We start from the raw sequence: 13,667 nt of genomic DNA on the forward strand, positions 1-13,667 counted from the left end.
GTCGTTGAGGTCTGGGCCTGTTATCGACTCAGGGATTCCCAGAAATCGCAGATTATTGCGTCTATTGCGATTTTCCAGGTCATCTAGTTTGTCACTTAAGTCCTCTATAACCTTGGATTTTATGATCAACGGTATTCTGCAATACCAGTAGAGCATCTTTGTTGTCACTAGTGCGTTGCTCCAGGTCTATTATTCTTTTAGTGTTGGATTCTAGTTTGGTTAAGATTGTATTTATGGACAGCTGGATAGTATCCATCTGTTTATCTATAGATATTTGGAGGTTATCCAATTTTTTATCCATTTGTTGGAAGATTGTAGGATCATCCTGTGACATTTCAGATACAGGGGATAGTGGATCAGCCTGTGAAGGGGAAGGCTGAGAATCCTCCATTGAGGTTACGTTATGTGTTAGGGTGTTTTTGTTTTGTTGGGATTTGTTACCTCCCTTGTTAGGTTTTCCCATTCTCTGGGGTAGCTGTGTGTGCGTGTATAGAAATCTGTCCATACCATGTAGCTCCAGACCAGTAGAAATACAGCTTTTAAGTAACACTATAGATGAATACAATAATGAACTCCTATGCAAATTAGTTACATCAAGACAACGGGAGATAAGCGACTACATAATTATCCTGTAATCAACACAAACTGAGCAGTAATAAGCTTTCTTTGGAAAGAGGCTAAGATAGGGGCTGGGTTGATAAAAATATCAGTCGACTTTAGGTTTTTATGAATGCACAATACCTAATATTTAGATAGATATGTGGGAATATCTGGTTCTACAAATTGTAAGGTCTAGAATACCATGAGGAGAGGGACATCAATCCAATTATAACCTAAAGTAAGAGAGTGTGCAATCATTACCCTCTAAACACCACAAGGTGGTGCTGTTAAACACGAAATGATACACTGTGAAATATGTACAACCATTAACTACAGACCCATGTAACTGATGAGAGATGGTAGGTGATGTGGATTACGCAGAGAGAAATAAAACATCTGTACCGCGTGAACCACCACCACAGCAATGAGAGTTCAGCTGGTGGACCTTGAATAAGCTGGATGGGGGCAACAGGGACCACTTCTGCCAGTGCACGCTGGTCAGTAATTGGTTATCACCAGGTTGGAGATGACAAGTGGCACGGTCACTGGGAGCCGCGGCGGCGGCACAGGCAGTCAGATAGGCTGCGCAGGGATAGGGATATCAGGTGCTCTACAGCCCAGCTGTGTATCCTCACTGATAGATGGCAGACACAGCCGTGTATCACCCCAGCACTCTAAGCGGCAGGCAGGGAAGGAGGGTAGGAGAAGGAGGGGGGACCGGACAAGCTTAGCAAAACTCTGAACTCTCAGCAGCCACCGCCGCAGCGTTACACCCGGCACAGCCCACTCTTCAAGGGACAGCAGGGGGATGCAGTCATCCCTCGCAGCCGTGATCCACTGAGAAGTCCAGGCGGTAGGTAAGGAGGAGACGGAGGGCGACAGGCAGACAGGAATGGATCACCCCCGTGGTCACGTCCCGCCCTCTCAGCGGCGCGCCCGGGTTGTGTTGCTGAGCAGTCTTGGCTCCCCGAAAAGGGCTTCACTGTGAAGGACATGGATAAGAGCCTCAGCGGTATGCTGGTAAGAAGACGCCCGCACCTCACAGATCACCGCTTATCCGGATCACGGCACGCTCTGGCCCTACACACCCATTAAGAAGGGGGGGGATCTCCAGGAGGTCTCAGATGCCGGTGTATGTGTCCGCAGGAGGGAGGGGAGTAAATAGGCACAGGAATGATGGTGAGCCAGAGGGTAGGGCTCCGCACAGTGCAGAAGTATGGCTACTCGGGCGTTACCTCTCCTCACAGGGCTCACGCCATGCGGCCCAAGCAGTTGCGACCAGACTCCGGTGGATACGGTTGTCCAATCAGCTCGATATTAGGGTCATCTAAATGCTCTCACCCTCAATCAGCATTTGTGATGGGTGGCAGGTGAAAAAAGTATATCTGGTCACCGATGAAGACAGATTTTTTCGAGCTGAGACGGAGAGATCGTTAAAATGCGGCCATCACGATGTCCGCCCACCGGAAGTACCCCATCCGTCCAATTGTTAATCAGGTCATGCTCGGCTTTTACCAAAATCTGGTGCTTTGAATCTCCATAAACTTGGATTACATTGAGCTGAAATATTTCAACCTCATGTTGTAAATCAAGTATTTTTAGTTTGGACATATTGAAAGGTGTTTTGCAATACTAAGGAACAAATAGTAGATGTACTGAGCGTTCTGCATTTGATCAGTGCTTTTCTTCTGTAAACAGAACATCTGTTCTCGCCTCGCCACTTCCATTAGACAGCAGGAACAACTCCTGCAGAGTTTAATGGACTGTCTTCCAGGCTACAAATACCCTTAATATCTCTTGTGAAATGATTCACTAACTTTTGCGGTTAAAACGTCACCGCGCGGCTATATATAGAATTACTTGATCTCCATCAGGTGTGACCAGTTTCTCTAACGTTACCCTGCTGCAGCCAGAGACCACGATCTCCTCATTTTCTGCATCTAGAATTTTGCCAGAATTATTCTCACAAGCCTATTCTGTTCTACATAATTAGGGCACATTACAGATTGCACAGATCTGTCTACTACAGCCGTGTTGTTCCTTTTATTGTGTACATTTTTGAAGATTTCCTTAAATAAGGGAGTATGTATTTATAGATCCATGGTGTTTGTTTTTTATCAGATTAAAATAAAATTGAAATTGTCAGGGCAGTAGATTATATTGCTGTGTGTGTATATACTACTGAATGCAGTGTTCCTGTATAGTTTATTATCCTAGAACTGTGAATATACTGCTGAATGCATTATCAGAGTAACGTTGACATTTGAGTAAATCACATTTACATATTTTATAGTTGCAATCATATCCTGTGTGCACCAGGGGGCAGTGTGCTGCCTTAAAATGTTCAGAACCCTTTTGCCAACACCATACAGCTTTGTGCATCAGATGTCCATTATGTATGTAAACTTACAGAAATTCAGACGTAATCATGTTACATGGAATATCTCACAAAACACTAAGTGCTGTTACTTTTACAGTCCTTTAATCTGTTTAGTTTTCTTAAGTTCTAAAAGCTGGTCATTTTCCAAGTGGTTAACTGGCCATATTTACAAGTCTGACATAGCGTTGCATGCCCAGTATTGATTTCTAATATTTAGTCTCTTGCTTAGGTGACCGCACTGAAAACGATGGCTAACCAAGGTGGCCCAAAGTACAGCTTATCACAACAGCCATGGGCACAACCAGGTTTGTGACATATCATTCCTTCTATACAGTATCTATGTAGAAGTGTGCTGATGGTAGTGCTACACATGGCTTTTAGATGCTGCAATTAAATCTGTAAAATAATTGATTAGAAGTGCATAAGATTGCATTGAACCTCACGGAGATCACTAGCCTAGAGCTAACAGTAACCACCTCGTATTTATTTCAGAATCCTGTAACCTATCCACATTATATATATTCCTTATAACAATAGAATCCATCAGTGAGTTTATTTGCCTGATTCTCATTCAAGGAGTTTAATACCAAGGGTCTCCATTCAGTTCGCTGCGAGTTGCCTTTGCAATGACACTTCATCTCGCCCACCTCGTGGCCTGATGTCGCCCTGGACTCGTTGAGAAGCTACCCTATGTACGGCATAAGCTGCATACACACGCAATGATTTTTTGAACGATTATCGTTAACGATATCGTTTATCGTTCAATTGTTGTAAAAATCGTTCACTTGAGTTAAAACGATGAACGATTATCGTTCATGTGCGTTCACGTTTGTAGTTCAGTCAGACTGACCAACTGAACGATTTTCATTAAGGGAATATGCAAAAATCGTGTTTAGTTCAAAAAATGTGTTCTTTACACTTTAAAAAAATCTGACAGAAAATCGTTGGTAACAAAATCGTTGTGTCTGTATGCAGCTATAGAGCCACACTTACTCGTGGGGGGTGTGTGTGATAATTATAGTGACCCCCAACTGTGATTGGGAGTAGTCATCTTCCTACACAATGATTACAAATGGCTTCTGTAGCTTATGTCAGGTTTTTTTTTTTTTTTTTTTTAACAAAAGGATTCACTGTTCTATTGTCAATCTCTTAACATTACAGAACAAAGGGAAATAAGTTAAAAGTTGTTCCTAAAAATTATTAATGATGCCCTGTTAATTGTAAAATGTAAAGTCTAACTTTATTAAAATATATTGCTCTGGCAGAACTCCCAGTTATCCATTTTAAATTATTTTTTTTGTTACATTAATTTTTTTTTTTTTTTTTTTTAGAAGCAAATTAAAGTTTATAGTGCAAACACAAGCGAGAAATAATATATTAAAATTAAGTTATTGGAATTATCTAATAGCAATTGAACCTATTAATTAGGTTACAGTCTGTATCGTTTACTACACACTATTCCACATAATACATATTATTGTCCTTACTTATCACTTGGTAGTTGAATATATACTCCACAAAGTATAACCTGTGCTGTCACAGAACTTGAGACCATTGGAAATAGTGTAATATAGGTCAGTTATACTGGCCGATTAATCAATTTATGCATTGTGCTCTTACAGTGTCCTGTGTTCCTGCATGTTTTCACATCCCACTGCTCCAGCACAGATTTAGGCCCGTGTTCAATTTGAGCCGAGACGCGATACTTTTTCGCCTCCCGGACTTTTCGCCTACATCGCGTGTTTTGCAGGTAGAAAAGTATCGCGTGTGCCCGCATATCGCCGTATTCAATTAGAAACTAGGCGAAAACGGGACCCGGCGAAACTGAAACAAGCAGAAAGCAGATGCTCTGACATGGGGGTTAGCTATGGTAACCCCCGATTTGGCTTGCTGAAGGTATTTGCTGTTTTTAAATGGGCTCAATAGCTGGTAAATAGCGTTTTTGTACAAGTGGTGCAGAATAGTATTTTGGAGGTTTTTCTGCAAATTTGGGGTACTTGAAAATGGGAGCCAGTGTATTTTAAACGTAAGTTGAAAAAATTGTGAAAAATCCACCTGCCGCAAGTACCTGCAATGAAAAAAACACTTGGGGCATACTTGGGGACCCCCCCCAGAGTCAAGTTCGCTAGTTTTTAACTTTGTCCCCCAACATTTTTTTTTTTCACCCTCAAATTCAAAGTGATTTTTGGGGTGTCCTTAAGAGTTTTATAAAATTCTTTTAACACAGTTTAGCTTTGGGGGACTGTCTGAAGGCTGCACGGGGGCCGCAACGTTGCACCCCAAAACCCCAACTCTGCACTTTTTTCCGCCTGCTATTCCTAGGCGAATCTTTTTTGCCTATTACATTGCATTGACTTTCCGCCTAGGCGGAAAGTCTTTCAAATTGAATACGGAGTAAAATCAAAACAGGCGAAAATGACGTCATCGGCGAAAAGTTTTCGCCAAAAACGCGCGAAAACAGCTTTTCGCTCCAAATTGAAAACAGGCGTTGCGAAACATGCAGATTATGGCTATAGACAAAACTATTCACGAGAGAGCTGTGTTATGTATGGGGTGTCAAAAATAAGTGCAAAAAATAGACTAATGCTGGGTACACACTGACAGATATACTGGCCGATCAATTGATCGGCCAGTATATCTGATGCCCGTCGGCCAGTCTGTACCAGCGATATGTCTGTGTACGACGTCGATCAGACATATCGTGTTGATGGACAGATATAGCTGCAGATATATCTGTCCATCGGCAAGTGTGTACGGGTGATCAGCTGACCGCCCGTATACATGCAGCCGCAGGGAGGAGGTTGTGGCGCAACCCCCGGCTATCTGGACCCGCGGCTGCCTGGAAGATGATGGTCTTTCAGTGTATATGAACGACCATCATCTACAGATATATCTTCAGATCACTGGATCTGCAGATATATCTTTGTAGTGTGTAACCCACCTTAAGAGTATCGCAGTTGCAAACACTATTTGCTTGAATACCTGAGCACAATGGACATAAGTGTATATGAATATTGCCTGACTTAAGCCAGATGCATATGCTACTGATGCCAACTAGAACACATCCTTAGATACTTGGTGCTTTGCATATGGCCACAATTTTGGCTTTGCTAATGAACATATATTGCACATGCATTTTGAGGCACAATTCTGCGTCAGCATCTAAATGGGGTTTGCTACGGGATCCCTGTGGTCGGGATGCCAGTGGTCAGAATACCGACAGCGGCATGCCGACAGGCAGAATTCTCAAGTGTCCTAACCCACCTTTTCCGTAGTCTAACACACCCTCCTGCAGCCTAACACTTCCCCCTTCCCCGCTGCCTAGCCCTAACCCCCCACCACCGCAGCCTAACCACTAATACTTACCGTTGGGATTCTGGCGCCAGGATTTCGACACTTGTCTGGATTTCGGCACTGGTATTCTGAGCACCAGCATCCTGACCGCCAGACTGGTAACTACATCCCTCTAAATGTTTTATGTTTATTTTGGTGATTGTGCCTTTTTTAAATAAATGAATAAATTATCTTGTACAACTGAACACTTTACTTTTGGAACAGGATCTGAATGGGTTTGGGGGGGGGGGTGTAATAGGAGTACTGACAAGGGTTAGTCGATAATGTCATTTTCCAGGTCTCCCCATAGAGTGAAGTGAAATTATTTTTTCCACCTGCTTTTTTTTAAATTTTTTTATATGCATGTCTGTAATGAATACACCCGTGCACTAGCCAGGAGAACAGGAAAACATGCACTTTAGGAGGTCTCTGATCACTGGATGCGAGGAACACTGTAGTAGAGAATCTTAGGAACTTTTCCTTAGTTGGCTTAACTAACAAAGTAGTTACCAGGAACATTTTCCGCAAATGAGTTCTCTGATTCCTTGACAGTGGTGCCTTATTCGCCAACATACAGACTGCCATGCTTCCAGTATTTGCATCTACCCTACAGTCTTTTTCATGCTGTTTCAGATTCTTTTCTAAGCCTTCACCCAGATTAAGGTCTTCTTACAGCTGTATGAGACTTTATGATCCGTATGCTTGCCCACGAAAGATTATTCATCTTTTATGCCTATGAATTAGTTTCCTGAACCCTCTTTTGTGAGGAACTTGTCTTTTACAGGCAAAATTTATTTCTCATATATAATTCTTACATTTTCCTTTATCGCTCATTGTTGAATCTGTCTTTGTTCCTTAGCAAAGATTAATGACCTGGTGTCTTCCACCTACAAGACCATAAAAAACAAACTGCCAGTGACACTTAGGAGCATGTCACTCTACCTAGCTAACAAAGACACAGAATTTATTCTCTTCAAGCCAGTCCGGGTGAGTACATGTAGAACGAGCAATGTATCACCTCTTGTAGCTATTTTTTCCTCTTTCTGTTGACTTAAGTCTTTTTTTACTTTAAGATTAGGGGGTATATTTATTAAAGTGAGTTTTTACAAGTGGACATATTGCCCATAGCAACCAATCAGATTCTAGCTATTCTCTTCTAGAAGGTACTAGTTAAATGTTAAGTAGAATTTGATTGGTTGCTATGGGCAACATCTCAATTTCTAAAAACTCTCACTTTATTAAATATACTGTACCCCTAGTTGTAGACTTAAGGTGCATATTCACTACACATTGCTATCGTTCAATCGTCCATTATATTGTGCAGTGGATATTGTACCTACACTTAACGATATGTTGTTCAGTGCAGGCACCCGCCTGATATCGTTAGGTTGGGCAGTATGTTCATGCGATGACAGATGCTGACAACGACCATCGGGAGCGCACATCGCTGGTCGTTGTCGGCATGTTCACTGCACGATTAATGAACAATTGAACGCTAACTATGTCATTCAATCGTTCGTTTATATCATGTAGTGGATATGCGCCTTTAGTGGCTTATTTCCTAAGCCCTGTATCTTTCACCAACTCTGGATTGTAGTTTGCCTCTTACTTCCCTAGTAACGCATGTCTGAGTGGTTTCAAAAAAATTCCTTTCTTGTCTGTCTATCATGGAAGCTGTTATAGCTGCAAAATGCGACCAACTCCATATTAAAGTATATGTATTTGAATACAATGTCCCTGTTGGTTTAATGGTCAAGCGTCCGAATACATTTGTCCATATAGTGTGTATGTGTGAAATAATGTAGATGATCATGGTGGCGGCGGGCTGGTGGCTGACGTCCCCGGAGAAGACTGCGGGAGGCTCAGTGCCGGCGGAGGGTGGGGAGTAAAAAGAACGAGTCAGCGCCTCACTTGCTTCATATAGGGGCGGCCAGGCCCTGGTGACGCACCCCGCGCACGCGCAGTGTGGGTCGGGGAAGGCCCGCGTGCGGCTAGGGGGGAGCACGCGGTGGTGTTGCCTCCCCTTTGCGCTATTGCCGCAACTGCAGCTGGTCGGGGAGGGGGGTTCCTCTGCCCGCAGCGCCCCCTGCCGGCTACTGTGACATTTTACCTTTTCATTTGGTTTTGTTATGGAACATGATATTATTTTGTGCTGCATTTGGGCTAAACAGCTGGCACAGGTCATATACTGCTGATATATATGTTGCTGTTTAGATGGAAACATGAAGGCTCTGAGCAAGGCATCAGGCTGGCACAGCAACAGTATGTTTAGTTTGCCATTTGTATGGCATGGATAAAAATATATACAGTATAAAAGTAGCAAAGCACAACCCACCATTTGAAATTGGCACACCATTACATGAATAGGTAATTATCCTGGCATTGCATTTGTCAACATGTACACTTCCATAAAGATATTTCAACATCTCAGGAATAGTAGTAATAAAATATAAATAATTGTGCAAAATTGAAATGTATTTTAATTGGATGTCCTTTTTTATTTTTTCCTCTTCATTGTCACATTATTATAGAATAATATCCAGCAAGTCTTCCAAAAGATCCACATGCTGCTGAAAGAAGAATTTAGCAGTGAGGATTTGCAGATTATTGCTTGTCCTTCAATGGAGCAGGTACAAGGCATTGAGTGCTCTCAGGGCCTGTTTCAGCCTTGGGAATAGAGTAAGATATAGCAAGTAATTACTCATCTTGGTAACACCATGCTGCACTGCAGGTGGGGGCACATGTGAAATGTGCAGAGAGATATAGATTTGGGAGGGCCGTGTCCAAACTGACATCTAATTTGCAGTGTAAAAATAAAGCTGTGCAGCATTTGTGGGCTACATACAAGATCAGCCAGTATTTACCCCACATGCAAAACATTTTTATGTATTTACACCCCTTGCATTTACACCTTTTGCATTTATACCCCTTGCATTGCAACAGGTTTGTCCAGGTTCACCGTTACTTGCTTCATCTTACTCTATTCCCGAATCTGAATCAGGTCCTCAGTCAGTGACAGGGCGAACACTTTGTTCTCTATACCAAGTATACAGCCAGCAAAGATGTATTTGTATGATTTCATCCAGACCACACAGCTCACTGCATGTGCACTTAGAATCTCTGCCTGCGCTGCTAGCTTGGTGATCAAATTGGTAACCAAATGGTGTGTGTCTGTCGGTCTATGGGGGTGATGCAGAGTTGAACACTAGTTGAATGTATTTACACCTGCTTTGCGACCACTGAAAACAATATACAGTGTTGTACACATCTATGCAACTACACCTCACCTATCCATATGCTTGGTTTCATAGTGCAGATCGCTATCACCAGCCGCAGTTCCATTGTCACAGCATTTCCTATGTGTGACCGCCCCATTACCACTCAGTTATACACCGTCAGCTGCAATGCGTGCACTCCTCTCCGGAGATTGTACAGTGCAAAAACATGCATGATCCCTGTACAAAGTGACTTGTATTTAACTCTGCATGAGAGTCTCTGTCTAATATGTGCAGACTCCTCAATAACTTTGTGCATGGTATTTAGAAGTATTTGCCCCTGTAGACTCGCTGACCAGCAGTATTAGTGATTATGTAAATAGTGTTTTCTAGCATTTAACTGTATTTATCATTTTCTTTCTGCATTCTGACCACTCTGCATATCTCCTATGTTACCGTGGTAACGTAGCCGCTTTCTAGCCATACGGAAGAAACCACTACAACAGCATATTCGTAATCAGTGTTGACTGGGTTTTAGAGAGGAGATGTGTGTACTCATGCATGCGATGCATTAGCCCATATAAAATGTGCATTATGCTAGGAAAGCATACATATCTAATCTACACACACGTTTTCTAGGTATGGATACATTTTAGCTTACTAAAAATAAAGCCTTCTCATCGTATAGCAGGAGCCAAGGGACTACACATTCATTTACAGAATAAGTGCTTCCTTTAATCTGTCACGTGTTGACAAGTTTGTTCCCCCTCCTTCCTTTTAGGTAAATCTGTTGCTGTCAATGTCTAAATAGCTGAAGATTGCTAAACTTTTCCTTTTTGTCTGAGTGTTACTGGGAGGATTGAAGCAAAAATCCAGAACTGATGATCTGCAGCACGCCGCAGGCCATTGCAGGAACACATGCATGTGTAAATAGAGGAATGATCCCACGTTATACCAAAGCAATTTTACGCTCTCTGGAAACCTTTTAGATGGTGACATTGAAATCGTGCTCCTGAAAGTCAATCTGATGTGACGGTATAGTCGGCACCACAGTGGAAGAATCTCAAGTGTACAAGTGTATTATCCCCTACAGGAAGCCACTCTTACATCACAACGTACATTAATACCGGCTCAAGTAACCCTATCTACTGATTTGCTAAGTTTTTAAGACACAATAACAATTGATAGCCTCCCAAACCTTTTAAAATGTAACAAGAAATAAAACTAATAACCCCATATTGATGCATGTATTAAAGGAGATTGCTGAAGGTTTTGTTTCAAAATGAAAATCCTTTTCTTCCCCTGGATAGTAAACACATCGGGGTCTGAGACCTCGGGGGGTCCTTGCATTTCCCATACTCAGTGATGGGTGGTGTACTTTCACATACAACATGATTCTGTGTAGACATCTCCTTTTAAATTAGGTTTTGTTTTAATCAGAAGTTGCTGCAGCCTAGATTTAAACAATGTTTTATTGCAGATATGTGCAGTGGTCTATCCTGTCTCCATGGGATGTCTCAGAGCTTGGACTTGCCAATTATAGATTTTGCAGGGCACCCATGTCTCATTTGAGTACTTACAAGTAGATTACTGTACAATGCTTACAAGAACATTCTCCCCAGGAACTTGTACTGTAATGCTGAGAAATACAGTGAATGTGTATAAATGGCTGATACTGCTGTGTGCAGGTTTATATCAAAAGGAAGCATTTGAACAACTTGTGGCTTTCTAGAGCTGCCAGGTTCGGAATGTCCTCCAGTTCTGTTGAGGCTCAAATATATTATAGAATAGATCAGTCTGGAGATTTGGGAGCTGACAGAACACATTTATACTGAATGTAGAATACTAATGTATAACCCTGGAATCCTCAGGGATCTCCTCAGATTATTGAAGTACCTCCTAATTAGGTCTCGATAGAATTAGTATATTGTTCTTCTTTATAATTCCTTTTAGCAAGAGAACAAATAATGTCATGAGCAAAATGGCATAAACATTACCATACAAATTACAATATGGCACATGACCTTTAATGGGAAATATCTTGGCAGATGAAACTATTATATCTCATTAAATTCCATTTGACTTAAATGCTATCACTTACTGTAAGACACTGTAAGATTGATGTAGGAAGATTGTAATTGGAAATTTACATATTATGCGTTTTTCTTTTCTTCCTAAACACTTCTATTACATATCAACCTCTAAGTGAAACACAAATGACTTATATTGGGTACATCCCGGTATTTGGTAAAAGATTGGGCACTTTGGTGGAAATATTGTGGATAACGGTCTTTCCTCACCGGTGTCCTGCACTACATGGGCAATGATCTCATTGCCGGAACTGGGGCATGCTCCGTATCAGGACTAGGAGCCCAAGGTCTGTGGCCTGCTTGGGTCCGCAGCACAGTGACGCCATTTTATCAGCAGCACTATCGTCGTGTTTTTTTTTTTTTTTTTTTTAAATCATCATCTGAATCCTGCAGATCTCTAGGAAGAGACTGGATGCTGTGGGCACAGATTTGATGACTATTTTACAAAAAATAATTTTTAGCACATATAATGTTATGCTTAAATATTGATATGTTTTATAGATCGGAACAATATCTGAAATGTCATGTTTTGTTTCCTGTAGGAGATATTTACCATTGCACTTCTCCCTTCCTGAAACCCAGTAGAGAACTTATGAGTACATTTGCTTCCTCAATGTAAAATTCCACATATGTACTTATGAATATTACAGTGCTTAATATTATTCATGCAAAATTATTCATGCAAAATAAACTTCAGTTGTAGATTCTTTATACAGTAATAAGGAAATCACCTAGGGAACTGTAATCTAGAACTCAATTTCTGTATAGCTTTCTGAGGTCATGGGTTTTGGGAATCTAATCATTGAGATTGTGTAACATAAACCAGTCCTTGTCTGGACTATCAATAGCAAAAATGTACCCAGTGCCTTGTAATATATGTATATTTACCTCCTTTTTATAACGTGTTATTTTCTTTTTCATAATTTAATGACTGTATATATAAAATGTTTTAATGCCATGTACAGAAAGATTGTAGTTATAATGGGGTATATTTAAAATTGGGGAACAATATTTCATTTTTTCATTTATAAAGAACATTGAAAAACAATGACAAAAAAATAAACAATATGATTTGAAATGTATCCGCTTGTTTCTCTATGTACAGTTTAATAAGAATAAATAAATCATAAATAATGTACATAAAAGCCATATATTTAAATTGGCTGATAAACTTTTAATAACTTTTTTTAAATAAAGGTTTTGCCTTCTATCCAAAATTAAAATGGATTTTGTTCATTCTGCCTTTTATAAGAGTTGTTTTAGTTCTGGCTAAGGAGAGGCGTTAAGCAAAAAATACACATACAGTATCCAGTGTTTGGATATAGTGACCATGTTACACCATTATTGCTGCTCATATGTTTGACATTCAATTAGCTGGGTCAATCGGAGAGGTTATCGCGGGTTACATTACTTCACACAGTACGAGGTCTATTCTCAATCCTCACTATTCACTTATGCTAATCGCAGAGGTCGCGCTGTAAGTCTGCATGGTTTTACCTGTGATAAGTGTGTGGGAATCACCCTGAACCCCAAAAAAGTGGCCAACAAAATGACAGGGTAGTATAGAAGGCTGTTGGTGGCCATAAGTATTTTGGACAGTTCAAAATGTCGAATCTATACAACTCCCCCACATCATTTACCCGTTACTCAGCTTTTTGATAAAAATCACGACAAAAATGCCAAGTCTTTATTGGGCAGATTTGACTATTTCAAAACTTGTAAGTGCCTTTTTAATCATTAAGGAAGGGGGTGGGAGGTTTGCCAGAGATTCTGAACCATCTCTTGACATTTTATCTTAAAATAAGGATTTTTTCCCCCCTACTCATTGCAACTACTCATTGCACCTGCATTAAGGGAGATTCTTAATTGAATGAGAAAAAGTTGCTGCCACATTAACGGAGCCTTTGGCTAATTGAATTAGGGGGAAACAGTCGGAAAGCCGATGGACGGGATCCCGACCGCCGGCTTCCCGACTATAATCCCTGCAAGGGTTAAATGACAGGCGTCGAGATCCCGACGACTGTCATTATCCCTACGCCGGGAGCCCGA

The 13,667-nt window shown here is 41.1% G+C and overlaps 1 protein-coding gene across 2 annotated transcripts in view; it reads left to right on the forward strand.

Moving 5' to 3' along the window:
* COG3 (component of oligomeric golgi complex 3) overlaps positions 1-11,992 on the forward strand; it is an 83,909-nt gene extending 71,917 nt beyond the window's left edge. For both annotated transcript variants that reach the window (XM_088442827.1, XM_088442837.1), the window contains exons 20-23: positions 3,210-3,285; positions 7,173-7,300; positions 8,845-8,943; positions 10,310-11,992. In XM_088442827.1, coding sequence (XP_088298953.1) covers positions 3,210-3,285; positions 7,173-7,300; positions 8,845-8,943; positions 10,310-10,339 — 333 coding nt within the window. In that variant the 3' untranslated portion in view covers positions 10,340-11,992. The remainder of the gene's footprint in view (positions 1-3,209; positions 3,286-7,172; positions 7,301-8,844; positions 8,944-10,309) is intronic.
* Positions 11,993-13,667: the final 1,675 nt, after the last annotated feature.

This window comes from Taudactylus pleione, unplaced genomic scaffold (assembly GCF_031769625.1).
Source record: "Taudactylus pleione unplaced genomic scaffold, aTauple2 ptg000005l, whole genome shotgun sequence".
Taxonomy (NCBI): Eukaryota; Metazoa; Chordata; class Amphibia; order Anura; family Myobatrachidae; genus Taudactylus; species Taudactylus pleione.